Consider the following 12,076-nt stretch of genomic DNA (forward strand, 5'->3'; position numbering starts at 1 on the left):
ACAATGATTAAGACCCAGTAAACCAGCAATGGTGACACTTATTCACTCTGAACCACACACAATAATCTTCAGAAGTTCAAGAACCTTGAGACACACAACCTGCCCCTGGAGGTGATGGTATCTTGGGCATGGGGCTAAAGCAGGGGTATCCAACAGGCAGCTCATGGGCCAGAATGCAGCCCGTGGGGGCAGCTGCTGTAGAACCCTGGCCTGGGGCAGAGCCCTGACTAGGGGGCACAGGGTTAGCAGCAGAGCCCTGGTGAGCAGAGCGCCAAGCTGCTGCCAGCTCCGTGGGGCAGAGCCCTGGCTAAGGTGTGGTGTCAGCAACAGAGCAGCATGGGGTTAAGCCTAGGGGTGGGCAGGGGACAGACTGGGGCTGTGGGAGGTTTAAGGCTGGGGGCAGTTTGGGGCTATTTTGTGTTCGCCTCCCCAGAAGATGTAAAAAATTGCTGCATGGCCCCCACTGAAAAAAGTTAGGACACCCCTAGGTCTTTTGACTCCAGCCCCTCTAGGGTAGAAGCTCCTAGTCCAACCGCCCCGCTGCAGGGCAGAAGTCCCAAGTTCCTCCCCACCTAAATCTGGTTGGCAGAGAATAAGGGGTTACAGGGAGGAGTTCCACCAGCTGTACTTCAGCTGTGAAAGAGCTGTAGTTGGTTCACCTGTTTGGCCACACCTGTAGTAGACAGATCTTTATGCAAATTGGAATTCAGACCTCCTGCTGTGCACAGGCTGGTCCTTGGAAAGCCAAATCCGAGAGAAAAGGCCACTTTCCTGTGCTGTGCTGCTACTACTGCCTACAGGCCACAGATTCGGAGAATGAAGAAGTTAATCAGAGGATGGAAAAATGTCACAAGTGGCTATTAATAGCCACCGATTTTGAACCCAGCCATCTTTTCCCAAAGCTGTCTTTATCCTAGTTGATTTAATGCAATTAGTGAAAATTTGCATATACAACAGTGTATGCATGTGTACAAATGCATCATACAGATGTGATAACTGGCAGTTTTGTGCTCTTCCAGAAAAAGGTCCTGAAATCATCTCTCTCTGTATTCAGTCGACAGGGTTTTGGCTATAGCTGATTTAAATAGGAGTAGGCTCAAGCTCTGTGTTTTGCGTCAATCACAGGGCTCTATAAAATTCGGCATCCCAGCTGGTATCATTGACCATACTGCAATCATTTAAAATTAGAATGATTTTTGGTTTTAAAAGCAAGTTACAATCCTTGGATCCTGCTTGGTAAAAAAGCCCCAGCCAGGAATCCCAGCTGGGGCTGCCGAGGTGATGGTACAGCATACGGGCACAAAAAAGGCACTGGTTAGAAACCAGCAGGTTTGTGTGCAATAGATGGAGAAGGCAACAGGCAGGTTTGGACTTCGCCCTCTCACATCTATACTATGGGCTTAGTTGTTAAATTGGATTTAAAAACTTCATCGCCACTATCTTCTGACTTTCAGAAGCAGGGACTCAAATACTTAAATACGTAAAAACAGCCTGGCTTTCAAAAGTGCTGGGAACCCAGCAATTCCTATGATTTTAGAAGAAGTCAGCTAGGAGTTTACAAGGATGCACTGCTTACCAATTGCGTTGCAACAGGGAACCTTGTTTGTATCTGCTCAGTGATGATTTTCTGTTAGCAAATGAAGATTTTTAGATTATTGCCTTTCCAGCTTGTTAGGGTGAAAATTCCCTTTGTACAGATTGCATGATTTGAATAATTGTTTTTTAAAAGAACATGGAAACAACTGAGTGTGTCAGGATTTATTTACTGTACAGTTAAATTATAGCTTTACTTACACATCTAAGGCATACATCTGAAAATAAAATACACACTGATCTTTTGTAATACAACTGGTGAAGCTTTTCCCCAGAGCAGATGTTAGCCCAAACGTCTGGCTCCTAGAGACAAAACACCAGAAGGTGCACAGAAATGTAAGTTTTAAAAAGTCTCTGAAGTCCTTCACTATATAAAAATACCAGAGATTAAAGCACAGCCTCTAGCTGAGGCAGTGTCACTTTGATGCTCATTTCAATGCATGGCTCTGAAAAAGTCATCCAGATGCAGGTTGATTGAAGTCTCTGGTGGAATCTCAGGAGTTGATGTTGGTTTTCCTACTCTCCAACTATTCAGCTGCCTGAGCAAGATCCGATGGGAATCCTATTTGAACTGATTATCTATCAGGGTTCCTTTCATCTTGGCTTTCTTGGCTTCCAGCTCAGCCTGATTAGGAAAATTTGGACAAAATTAAAATGTTACACAAGTTCAGGAGTAACTTTCTCTCCAGTGCTCTGAGGCATGACCTTCTGGCCTGAGCATGACTAACACAGCCACCTGTCATCCGAGTAAAGAACAAAATGCTTCAAGTCTCTTCATTCAGGACCGTGTTTCTGGATGCAAATCAGGAATTTGCAGCCCCAAAAGGTCTGGGGCTTATTACATAAGAGGTCATTTCACACCTTAAATTCTGTATTACCAGAGAGGTGAGTCTAGTCAATCTTTCCACCTTAGCTATCTCCAAATTCTATAAGCCTGTCATCATAGTTAAGATAAGATGGGATGTTCTTACTGTTGGTTTCTAGGTTGACCTTTCCAGAGCTCCTGCACTGGCAGGCTCCCCTCTCCGCAACCTGGTCCCTCTAGTAGTCTACACTAAAGCCCAGGTATGGAAGGCTCAGATATAATGCGTAAGGTACATTCTGTTGCTGAAGTTTTGAGGTAACTTCCCCAAGCTGTAATCTGACCAGTCATGGGTTACTGGCTACAGAGGCTGTCCTATTTGCACCAGTGCTTAGTGAACAACGAATGATTCAAAATAAAGGCTAAATAATGTGGATTTATGTTTATGAACCACCCCCTCCTAGCTCCCAAAGCTTCATGTGAAGTCTAAAGCCCCTTTAGGGTGTTAAGATACGATGCTTATGTATACTAACAGCAAGAGAATTGGACACCAGATAAGAGATACAACTGCAGCAACAACACACTGAAAACAAAACAGACATACCAGTTCCTGCAGCCTCCTCTTGCTCATGCCTTTACGTTCCAGTTGCTTCTCAATCACTTTAGCATTTTGTGCATAGGAATCTGCAATTTCTCGCTGAAAAATATACAATGCTAAAGTGTTATACCTGGAGGCAGTGCAGTTCTGGCTGAGTCAACTGATTAGTAAGATGGGTAGTATCAATTTCCAGTGGAGTACAAAAATGTGAGAACCACCTAAGCCTGTGAAAACATCTCCATTGTGCTAGACTGCTGCTTTATATTTATACAGCATCCCCCACAAACATCTCAAAATGCTCAAACTGACAGGCATATGAAGCGATAATTTTCTTCTGCCACTGAAAGGCAGTCCCCTCTAGGGGGCAGCATGCCTGATGTTTAAAGTGCATTGTAACAACAACTTATCAGGAAGTAAAGAATCAGGGCTACCAGTCCCTGGCCAACTTTAGTCATCGTGAGGGTCTGGCTAGCACATGCAAAATGCAATCAAGAAAGGCTGTTATGTGGTTTGTTCTCTGGATCAGGCCTCTTCATTAGAATCACAGCAGAGACAGTGCAGGGGAAGTCACAATGGCTAAAGGATTCCATTTAGGCAGATGGGAGATCATTAAACACTACCACAATGTGGAGACAGTCACCTGATTATCTGAACACACTTGACTTGAGATCTACCACTAATTTCAACCAAGAGGACTGCAGAATGAAAGTAACTAGAAAAATGACACAGCAGGAGAGAGGTTGCAACTGCCCACAGTTTCTTCCACAGAAGGAAAATAAGGTCAGGAGCCCTCATAGGACAGAGAAGCAGACAATGCTGAGAGGTCAGCTACTGCAAAGTAACTCACTAGCTTTTTTAGTTGGCTTGTCCCTGTGGTGTCCAACCATTTCTGAAGCAGTGGCCACTCTAGCAAACTAGCCACTTATTCTGAAAACATTTATTGCTCAAGCCAGCTGGCCAAACTCAACCGGTCAAATAGACACATGCGGCATGTTGGACTACACGGTGATAGAAGATTTACAATGCCCTTCTTAACAGTAGGATGATCCATGCCTAGGGCATGAATCTTTTCAGCTGCAGAAACGTTTAGGTAACCAGATACTACAGTGAAGAGCTTAGATTTGATGCCCCAACAAAACTTCTGGGTAATTTGTTAGCATTAGCAGAACAAAGAAAACTCACTGCTTCAATCTCCTCCTCCTCTTCATCAATAGTGGAGACTGTGACTGAACTGAACTTGCCCATGTCCTTGGTCCGTTTGGTCATCATCACCTAGGAAACAAACAATGTTTTGCTTTAGTTCAGCACAATTGGTGTCATCAATAACTTTTCTTTACTCTATAACCCTGAAGGCTTGTCCCGTAAACCTGTACTGTTAAGTTTTGCTGTTTATGTGAAATACAGTAAAACTGGATGGATTTACCAGTACTGAGATGTTCCAGCTCTTGGAATCAATGTGTTCAACATCGAGAACTGGAAATAGTATTCACATGATAAGCCTGAGATGTTTACAAATGTATGTTCTATGTTGCTTAGAGCAGCGTTTCTTAAACAATATTCCGCAGAACGCTGATGTTCTGTGAATGACTCGCAGGTGTGCCACGAACATCTGATGCTTTTTTGCTCTCCTACACTGATGGTCTATCTTTCCTGTTATTAAGACAAGATACAATGCTACTTCATTGCCATGACACCTGATTAAAATACTTAATTTTGTTTTTGCTGCATATGTTGCTGTTTGGTGGGTTTTTTTCTTTTGGTCTGACAACAATTTTTGACAAGTGATTATCATAGGTGTTCCACATAACAAATATTATTGTTTGGTGTTCCCAACTTTAAAAAACACTGGTTTAGCCCACAAATCTAACAGGTGCAGGGATCTTTCCCCTCCTTATTGCTCCCTCTTCCAGTTTCAAAAATTTCATGTTAGTTTTCCTTGGCAGAAGTTCATAATTCAAAAGGATCTGGATAAACTGGAGAAATGGGCTGAGGTAAACAGGATGAAGTTTAATAAGGACAAATGCAAAGTGCTCCACTTAAGAAGGAACAATCAGTGTCACACATACAGAATGGGAAAGGACTGCCTAGGAATGAGTACAGCAGAAAGGGATCTAGGGGTTATAGTGGACCACAAGCTAAATGAGTCAACAGTGTGATGCTGTTGCGAAAAAGGCAAACATGATTCTAGGATGCATTAACAGGTGTGTTGTGAACAAGACATGAGAAGTCATTATCCCGCTCTACTCTGCGCTGGTTAGGCCTCAGCTGGAGTATTGTGTCCAGTTCTGGGCACAGCAGTTCAGGAAGGATGTGGAGAAATTGCAGAGGGTCCAGAGGAGAGCAACGAGAATGATCAAAGGTCTAGAGAACATGACCTATGAAGAAAGGCTGAAAGAACTGGGTTTGTTTAGTTTGGAAAAGAGAAGATTGAGGGGGGACATGATAGCAGTTTTCAGGTATCTAAAAGGGTGTCATAAGGCAGAGGGAGGGAACTTGTTCTTCCTTGCCTCTGAGGCTAGAACAAGAGGCAATGGACTGAAATTGCAGCAGGGGAGGTTCAGGTTGGACGTTAGGAAAAAGTTCCTAACTGTCAGGGTGATCAAACACTGGAACGAATTGCCAAGGGAGGTGGTAGAATCTCCATCACTGGAGCTATTTAAGAAGAGGTTAGATAGATGGCTTTCAGGGATGGTCTAGAAAGTGCTTGGTCCTGCCATGAGGGCAGGGGCTGGACTCGATGGCCTCTCGAGGTCCCTTCCAGTCCTACTCTTCTATGATTCTAAGTTGACTGGTGTCAACACCACTATTTCAGGTCAACCAGAAGAGAACATTACCATGACATAGCCCAGGGCCAGGCACTCTAGCAGAAACAGCTTAAGATCTGTTAGATCATTTTATCCATCCATACCCTTTCCACAGGCAAAGACAGTTTCATAACTCATCTAAGCAAAGTTACCTTTTTAGGAGGCTCCTGTTTCTGAGTGTATATGTTTGTTTTTCCAAAGCCCTGTCCAAACTTGACCACAGCTCCATCCACAATGAAAGTAACTGGGGCATTCTTCTGCTGATGCTGGTAAAAGAGCAGCAGTCCACACCTGGAAACAGTAATTGATTGGTGAAAGAGTGCAGATCGCAGTCTCATGCTTGATGCTTTTGCTGTAGTTTCTTTACCAAACAGGTTTTTAAAACAGCCTATACTGGTCCAGTAAAACTGGTCCAGGGATCATGTAGCTAATTAGCCTCCTTGTACAGGCTGGGACTTTTTTTTTTTCCACATAAGTGAGCATCAAAGAAGGACGCGGATCACAGACCAAACATTAGAATGTCAACAGGTAAAGAGGCACAAATACAGATTTCTATAAAAAGCCCATCTTATAATATTGTCTTGTCTCACATAGGAGTGCTGATAAAAGGTTGGCGTTTCCATTCTGGCCCCAGCTACACGAGAAGTATCAGGGCTACACAATGTTAATATTCTTACCACATGACAAGTCAAACACCTCCTGTCTCCAGCAGCTATTCTTACAAGAAGAAACATTTCTATGGGGGTCTGACAATCAATGGAAAGTAAAAGAGCAGCATCTCTTATGCTGCAATGATACGTTTTTCTCTGCTGACACTTACTTCCCACACTTCTTCCTATACTGCCGCTCAATGCCTTCCGGTCTGGGGGAGAAAGAGAATTTATTGAAAAATGGAAAGACATCAGCTACTACTGTCTAGATACTAAGGAGAGGAAAGCATTACAAATATCCAAGACTAAACAGAAATAATTCTGAATGAGCAATGAGATAGTACATTAGGGGTTGGGTCTAACAGATGTTTATTACCCCTTTATGGGCCCCTAATGCATTACAATCTCATTCTGGGCACCATTTCAAAGAGACACGGGAGTGGGAGGAGATCATGAATGGGGCATAAAACTCGAATCAATGGTGCAGTAGCAAAGTCGGGAAGACGCATCACATCACTAGACCATAGAGGAGTGGCATTAGGCCCAGAGTAAAAATGCCTTTTCCTTTAAACCCTCTTTTAAAGTACTTTTTCTTCAAGGGAGACTTCCTACTTTGATTTTATGCCTAACAAACTTCCAACACCCTTCCTTACTTGAGCTGTTGTGTCTTAGGGTTTGTCTCTATGTACCGTGCACAGCAAACTTGGGTCCAAACCTGCACTACACTAGCCTGCTGTGCACAAACTGGCTCTGTGAACCCTGCTGCCCTGCTCGGAGAAGACAGTAGAGCCAAGTGCGCTGCAAAACTTTCACTGGATAGCAGCAGGGCCCACTGGACAACTTGTGAAGGTCAGACTACTGCAGCAACATTCACGCACCAGCTTGCCACACCACTGAACAGGCCTTTAATTCTCTCTCTACAAATGCAAACTCTCTGGGTCAGAGAATGCATCTCAGTCTGTGGTGTACCATAAGGGGCCACATCAATGTGTATGAGATGTTTAAAACTTGTTCCCTAACCAGGCCTGCCAGTGGGGGGACCCAAGAGGGCAGTTGCCCCAGAGCCCAGCATTTCAAAGGAGCCTGGAGCTCCAGCTGCTGTTGCTACTTTGGAAGCAGCCAGAGCTCAGGATCCTTTTGATATACCACTGCAGTGCTGCTCTGTGTGGCTCAGGGAAGGGAAGGGCAGTGCCACAGTCTGAGTGGTGCTGAGGGCTAACTGCCCTAGGCCCTGCCCTTTCCACTTTTGGCCCACCCTTCTGCGGACAGAGCTGGGCCCTCCTCCCACCTTGCCTTGATGTCTGTAACAGAGTTAGGTCACATATAGCAGCATTAGAAAGTACGAGTGCTGCAATTTACCTAAAATCCAAGAAAAGATGAAAAAAAGCAGAGGGTCTCTTCCCCCAGATAGGTGGCACTTTAACCTGTCAATTTTGTATTGCAGTGAACAATGTGTTATAAAAGTGATTTTACAATAAACTCCCCCTGGCCTCCCTGCAATGGCAGGGTTCTAGCAGTCAAGCTGTTTGGAAGCTGCTCACTTCAGATTTGATAGTTTTGCTTCACATCTGGTTTCGTGGTGGTCATTAAATAAGGACCAGGTTGTGTTTTTTCAAATGTAATTTTTTTTTTTTGTAAACAGGAAAAAGAATTAGCATTCTGTAGTATGTTGCTGAAGTAGCTCAAAGGGGGACCTGAACTATTTGCCCATATCTTTTTAATACCAGCAAGTTAAATTATGAGACTTACAGGACAAACAGTGACAGCGTCACAGCAACTGGCAAGGAGGGAGCCACTGGCTGAACTGGAGGTTACCTACCTTCTGAGATAAACATTTTCCTCCTCCTCTGTGTTACAAAACTTATGGGCATGTTTGGCTGCATCAATCACCCGAGCCCTGTCTCGAGGCCTCATGGGCAGCTTCTCTAGCTGACAGTCTGCAGAAGTGAAGAGAAAAGGTGTTATAAAACGCAGTTTTAGGCCCAGGGCTCAGAAAGGGGGCTCTGATATCTGAAGTGTTCATCTGAGAGAGAAAGAGAGAAATGTTGAAGGGTCAATTTTTCTTTCTGTGCCTCTCCAGTGACTTCCCTAAGTCACACACATATTTGTTTTAAACATGGCATTATCCTCCTGCATTAAAAACAACCAGACAAAACCACTGGCCCACTGTGTTAGGTTTCTAGGGGATCTCCTGGTAATAGAAGTGTTCAGTGGTTTAGCAATTCAACTGGGCAGTCCAGGCACAAAAGAGTGCCCAGCACAGCAGTGTCACAGTTCTCCTTTCACCCCACTTAGACAAGGTACCTGGCCAACACAGGGGACCCTTGGTCCCTCCCCCTGCCCTCCTCTCAGCCCCCAGATGCTTCCCTTCCAAGTCCCTGCTCTTCCCACCAGGCCCCAACCACAGCTCTCTGTGATCCTCTCCCAAGGCCCCAGCTGGGGGCCTTGTCCTAGTCCTAGTCCTGGTTCCTCCGCCTCCCCTAGGCCCCAGCTGTCCCCTCCCTCCATTCCAACGACCCCCACCCCGTCCTGTTCCCGGCCCTTCTCCCTCCCCCTAGGTCCTAGCTGCCCCTTTGCCCGGGTCCCAGTTCCTGCCCCTAGGCCCCAGCTGCGCTTGGAGCCCACCTACCCCCACGCCCCCGTCCCCCCCGCGGCTCACCCAGCACCAGCACCATCTGGCCGCACAGACAGTAGTACACGTGCAGCGGCTTCTCGCCATCATCGTACTCCTCGCGGTCCCGGGTGTCGGAGCAGACCACGGAGCGCGACACCACCTTGGGCATGGCGGCGGAGCGCGCGGGCCGGCCGCGGGAAGACCCCGCCCCCTGCCGGCGTCGGACCGCCCCCTCGGGGGCGGGGCTGAACGCTACTGCGGGGCCGGGCACGGGAGACACGCGGGGCGGAGTTAGCCTGGCGCGCGGGGCGGGGTACGCTGGGGCAGGGCTTGCCCTGGGGGGAGGGGTTTGCTCTAGCCTATGAAACACTGGGCTGGAGGCTGTTGGCCCGGGATAACACGTGGTCTGACGCGGGGGATGCCCTGGGGTGCAAGACACTGGGGGCGGGGGGACGACTGCCCCGCCATAGGTTGTCACCGAAGCTTTCATCTGTTGCGACGTGCTCCCGGAGAGGGTACAGTGTGTGCACTAGAGGGGCCACCTATGCATATGTTAGCAGTAGGTCGCGGGTATGACCCACACTGTAATAAAGCGGCCCCTTTGACCCGTGTATTTTGCAGAACACGCTATGTGCATTTGGGATTGCGATGACCCACCTTAGCACAGCCCACGGAGCAAAGGATGCTGCAGCTTCTCTGATCTATGCTTGTAGGAAAAGGAGATTTTCAAAGGCAGTAATGGGAACTGGACAAACAACTCCAGACACTTTCAATAAGAAATGGGCGTGTGACTCCTTAAGGTGCTTTTGAAAATCTCAAGGCTGCTTTGCACTTGCAGAGAAGCCATTTAACACCGAGTTCAATAACAAGCAGTCCTGGAGCACCTAAAGACAAACGCATGTATTAGGTTATGAGCTTTTGTTGGTAAGATCCATGACCTCAGATGATTGGAGTGGACAATTAGAATCCAAGGTTCATACAGCAGGGAGAGGGGAGGGGGAAAAGGGTTACCTGTCACGAGTAGGACCAGTAGATGAAGCAAATTAAGTTTGTATAACAAGTCCTGTGGCACCTTACAGACTAACAGATATTTTGGAGCATAAGCTTTTGTGGGCGAAGACCCGCTTCATCAGATGTTTGCATCCTAGATGCAGTGCACATTTTAGTACTGAAAAAAAATCACTTTCTTATATAATACTTCCGCTGTCTAAGTCAGTTTCCTTATCTGTAAAATAGGAATTATACTACTTGCTAGTCCTCTTCACAGAAATATTGAGGTTAATTAATATCAGTAAAAGTACTTTGAGAGCCAAATAACTTCAGATTCAAACAGAGATAGCCATATGAATAGTCAATCAAAAATACCCAGCATTATAAATTAGCGATGATAAAATTCTGGAAGCTACATCAAACCTTGCATTGCAGGTCTTAAGTCTATCTCTGATTACTAGAGAGCAGGATGAGCTGTAGGTGGGGAGGCAGAATGGATTATCCCATGTACGCTTACAGCAGGTTTCTTTTATCACCTTCTGAAGCATCTGGTTCTGGCCACTGTCAGAGATAAGATCTTGAGCCAGATGGATGGCTGATCTGGTCCAATACGACAATTTCTACTATTCCAACTTCTCATCCACTGTAAAGCCCAGGTCCTTTTCTGCAGAACTGCTGCTTAAACAGTCAGTCCCCAACCTGTAGCAGAGTTTGGGATTCTTATGTCCTAAGTGCAGAACTTATTTAATTATTAATTATTATTATTAATTATTATTACTACTAATTATTTGATTTAATAAGACTTATTTAATAAGGACTTGTCCTTTTTAAACTTCATCACATTTCTCTTTGCCCAGTCTTCCAATTTGTCTAAGTCACTCTGGACCTTATCCCGAACCTCCAGCGTATCTACCTCTCCTCATAAATCTTCCCATAAATAATACCTATTTTATAAGCTCCTAACTGACTTTCTAAGTATGTAGCTATTGTACAACTTACTAATAATCCTCCATGTGGCCTCAAGCAATAGTTACATATATAAGAATCTGGAGGTACTAATGGACCACATTTATAGAAATTAACCAGACTGCAGCCACACTTATCTGCAGTGCATATAATAGGCCCCAGCATAACATGTACTCTCTGAGCCATAGGTTCAAATACATGAACACCTGTGCAGTCACACAGGACTGATAGCTGTGCCTACCTGTGCTCTGTATCTGATACATTTTTCCTTAGTGTTCTTCTTTTAACCTTGTTGTGGACAGGGATGGTAGCCTTCTTTCTTGGCATTGTGTGGAGCGGTATACCAGTAGATACAGTAATTGTGTGCCCAGTTCTGTGTGGCTTGCAATTAGATTATTTCAGTGCTTGGGAGAAACCTTTCTTCAGACTGGTATATGTTCTATATCACCGAACACCACAGCAGAAAACATGATCACAAAAAAGCAGCAGTAAATACACTAACAAAACGCAAAATGTATATGTGAACAGGAAATCACATAGAGCAACTGTAAAGCCACACAGGCAGGTAGTATTTGAGGGCCTTTCTTTCCATGCACTGTGTTTTACCAAACTGTGTTGCTGTTTGTACACTTACCAAAGTTTATGCACAGAGCTGCCCCTTTGCTGAAGGTACAATCCCCTTTTGTTACCCCACATAGCTGTTTTTCTTTCCTCTTCTGATCATCTGCTACAAGTCATATGCAAACTGCCACAGAACCTTTGGATTACAAACAGTCCATCTGATTCTTGGAGGGCCTAGAGATCATTGAAACTGGTGACATGCTAAGGAAAAAGAGCTCTCAACCATGTAGGTAGTTCTTTCCATCACTTCACATGGACTCATACATTCCAGGTGTCAAAGTGGCACTCAAAAAGTGTGACAATCCAGGGAGATTTGTGTTGATTCATGCAGGTGGCAAATGAGGGTCATTTGATCCATGATGGGTTATCTATATTTGGAGTGATGGTGGCAGGTTGTTTTGTGATGTGGGTGGTTGTGAAGAACTGTGGCAGCTGGAC

General features: G+C 45.3%; 1 protein-coding gene across 1 annotated transcript; it reads right to left on the reverse strand.

Moving 5' to 3' along the window:
• Window positions 1–1,743: 1,743 nt before the first annotated feature.
• Window positions 1,744–9,280, reverse strand: STEEP1 (STING1 ER exit protein 1). The gene is made up of 7 exons (XM_075007875.1): window positions 9,107–9,280; window positions 8,267–8,384; window positions 6,618–6,659; window positions 5,950–6,088; window positions 4,176–4,265; window positions 3,000–3,092; window positions 1,744–2,218 (listed from the first exon to the last, which is right to left on the reverse strand). Exons 1-7 carry the CDS (start codon window positions 9,228–9,230, stop codon window positions 2,156–2,158), a joined length of 669 nt encoding a protein of 222 aa, XP_074863976.1. The 5' UTR covers window positions 9,231–9,280; the 3' UTR covers window positions 1,744–2,155.
• Window positions 9,281–12,076: the final 2,796 nt, after the last annotated feature.

Source organism: Carettochelys insculpta, chromosome 13, assembly GCF_033958435.1.
Source record: "Carettochelys insculpta isolate YL-2023 chromosome 13, ASM3395843v1, whole genome shotgun sequence".
In the NCBI taxonomy this organism is placed as follows: Eukaryota; Metazoa; Chordata; order Testudines; family Carettochelyidae; genus Carettochelys; species Carettochelys insculpta.

Coding starts and splice junctions, on each gene's coding strand:
- STEEP1 (XM_075007875.1), bottom strand. CDS start 9,230: ATGCCCAAGGTGGTGTCGCGCTCCGTGGTCTGCTCCGACACCCGGGAC. Junction 6,660..8,266: donor GAAAATGTTTATCTCAGAAG/GTAGGTAACCTC, acceptor TTTCTCCCCCAG/ACCGGAAGGCATTGAGCGGC. Junction 2,219..2,999: donor AGAGGAGGCTGCAGGAACTG/GTATGTCTGTTT, acceptor TTTCCTAATCAG/GCTGAGCTGGAAGCCAAGAA.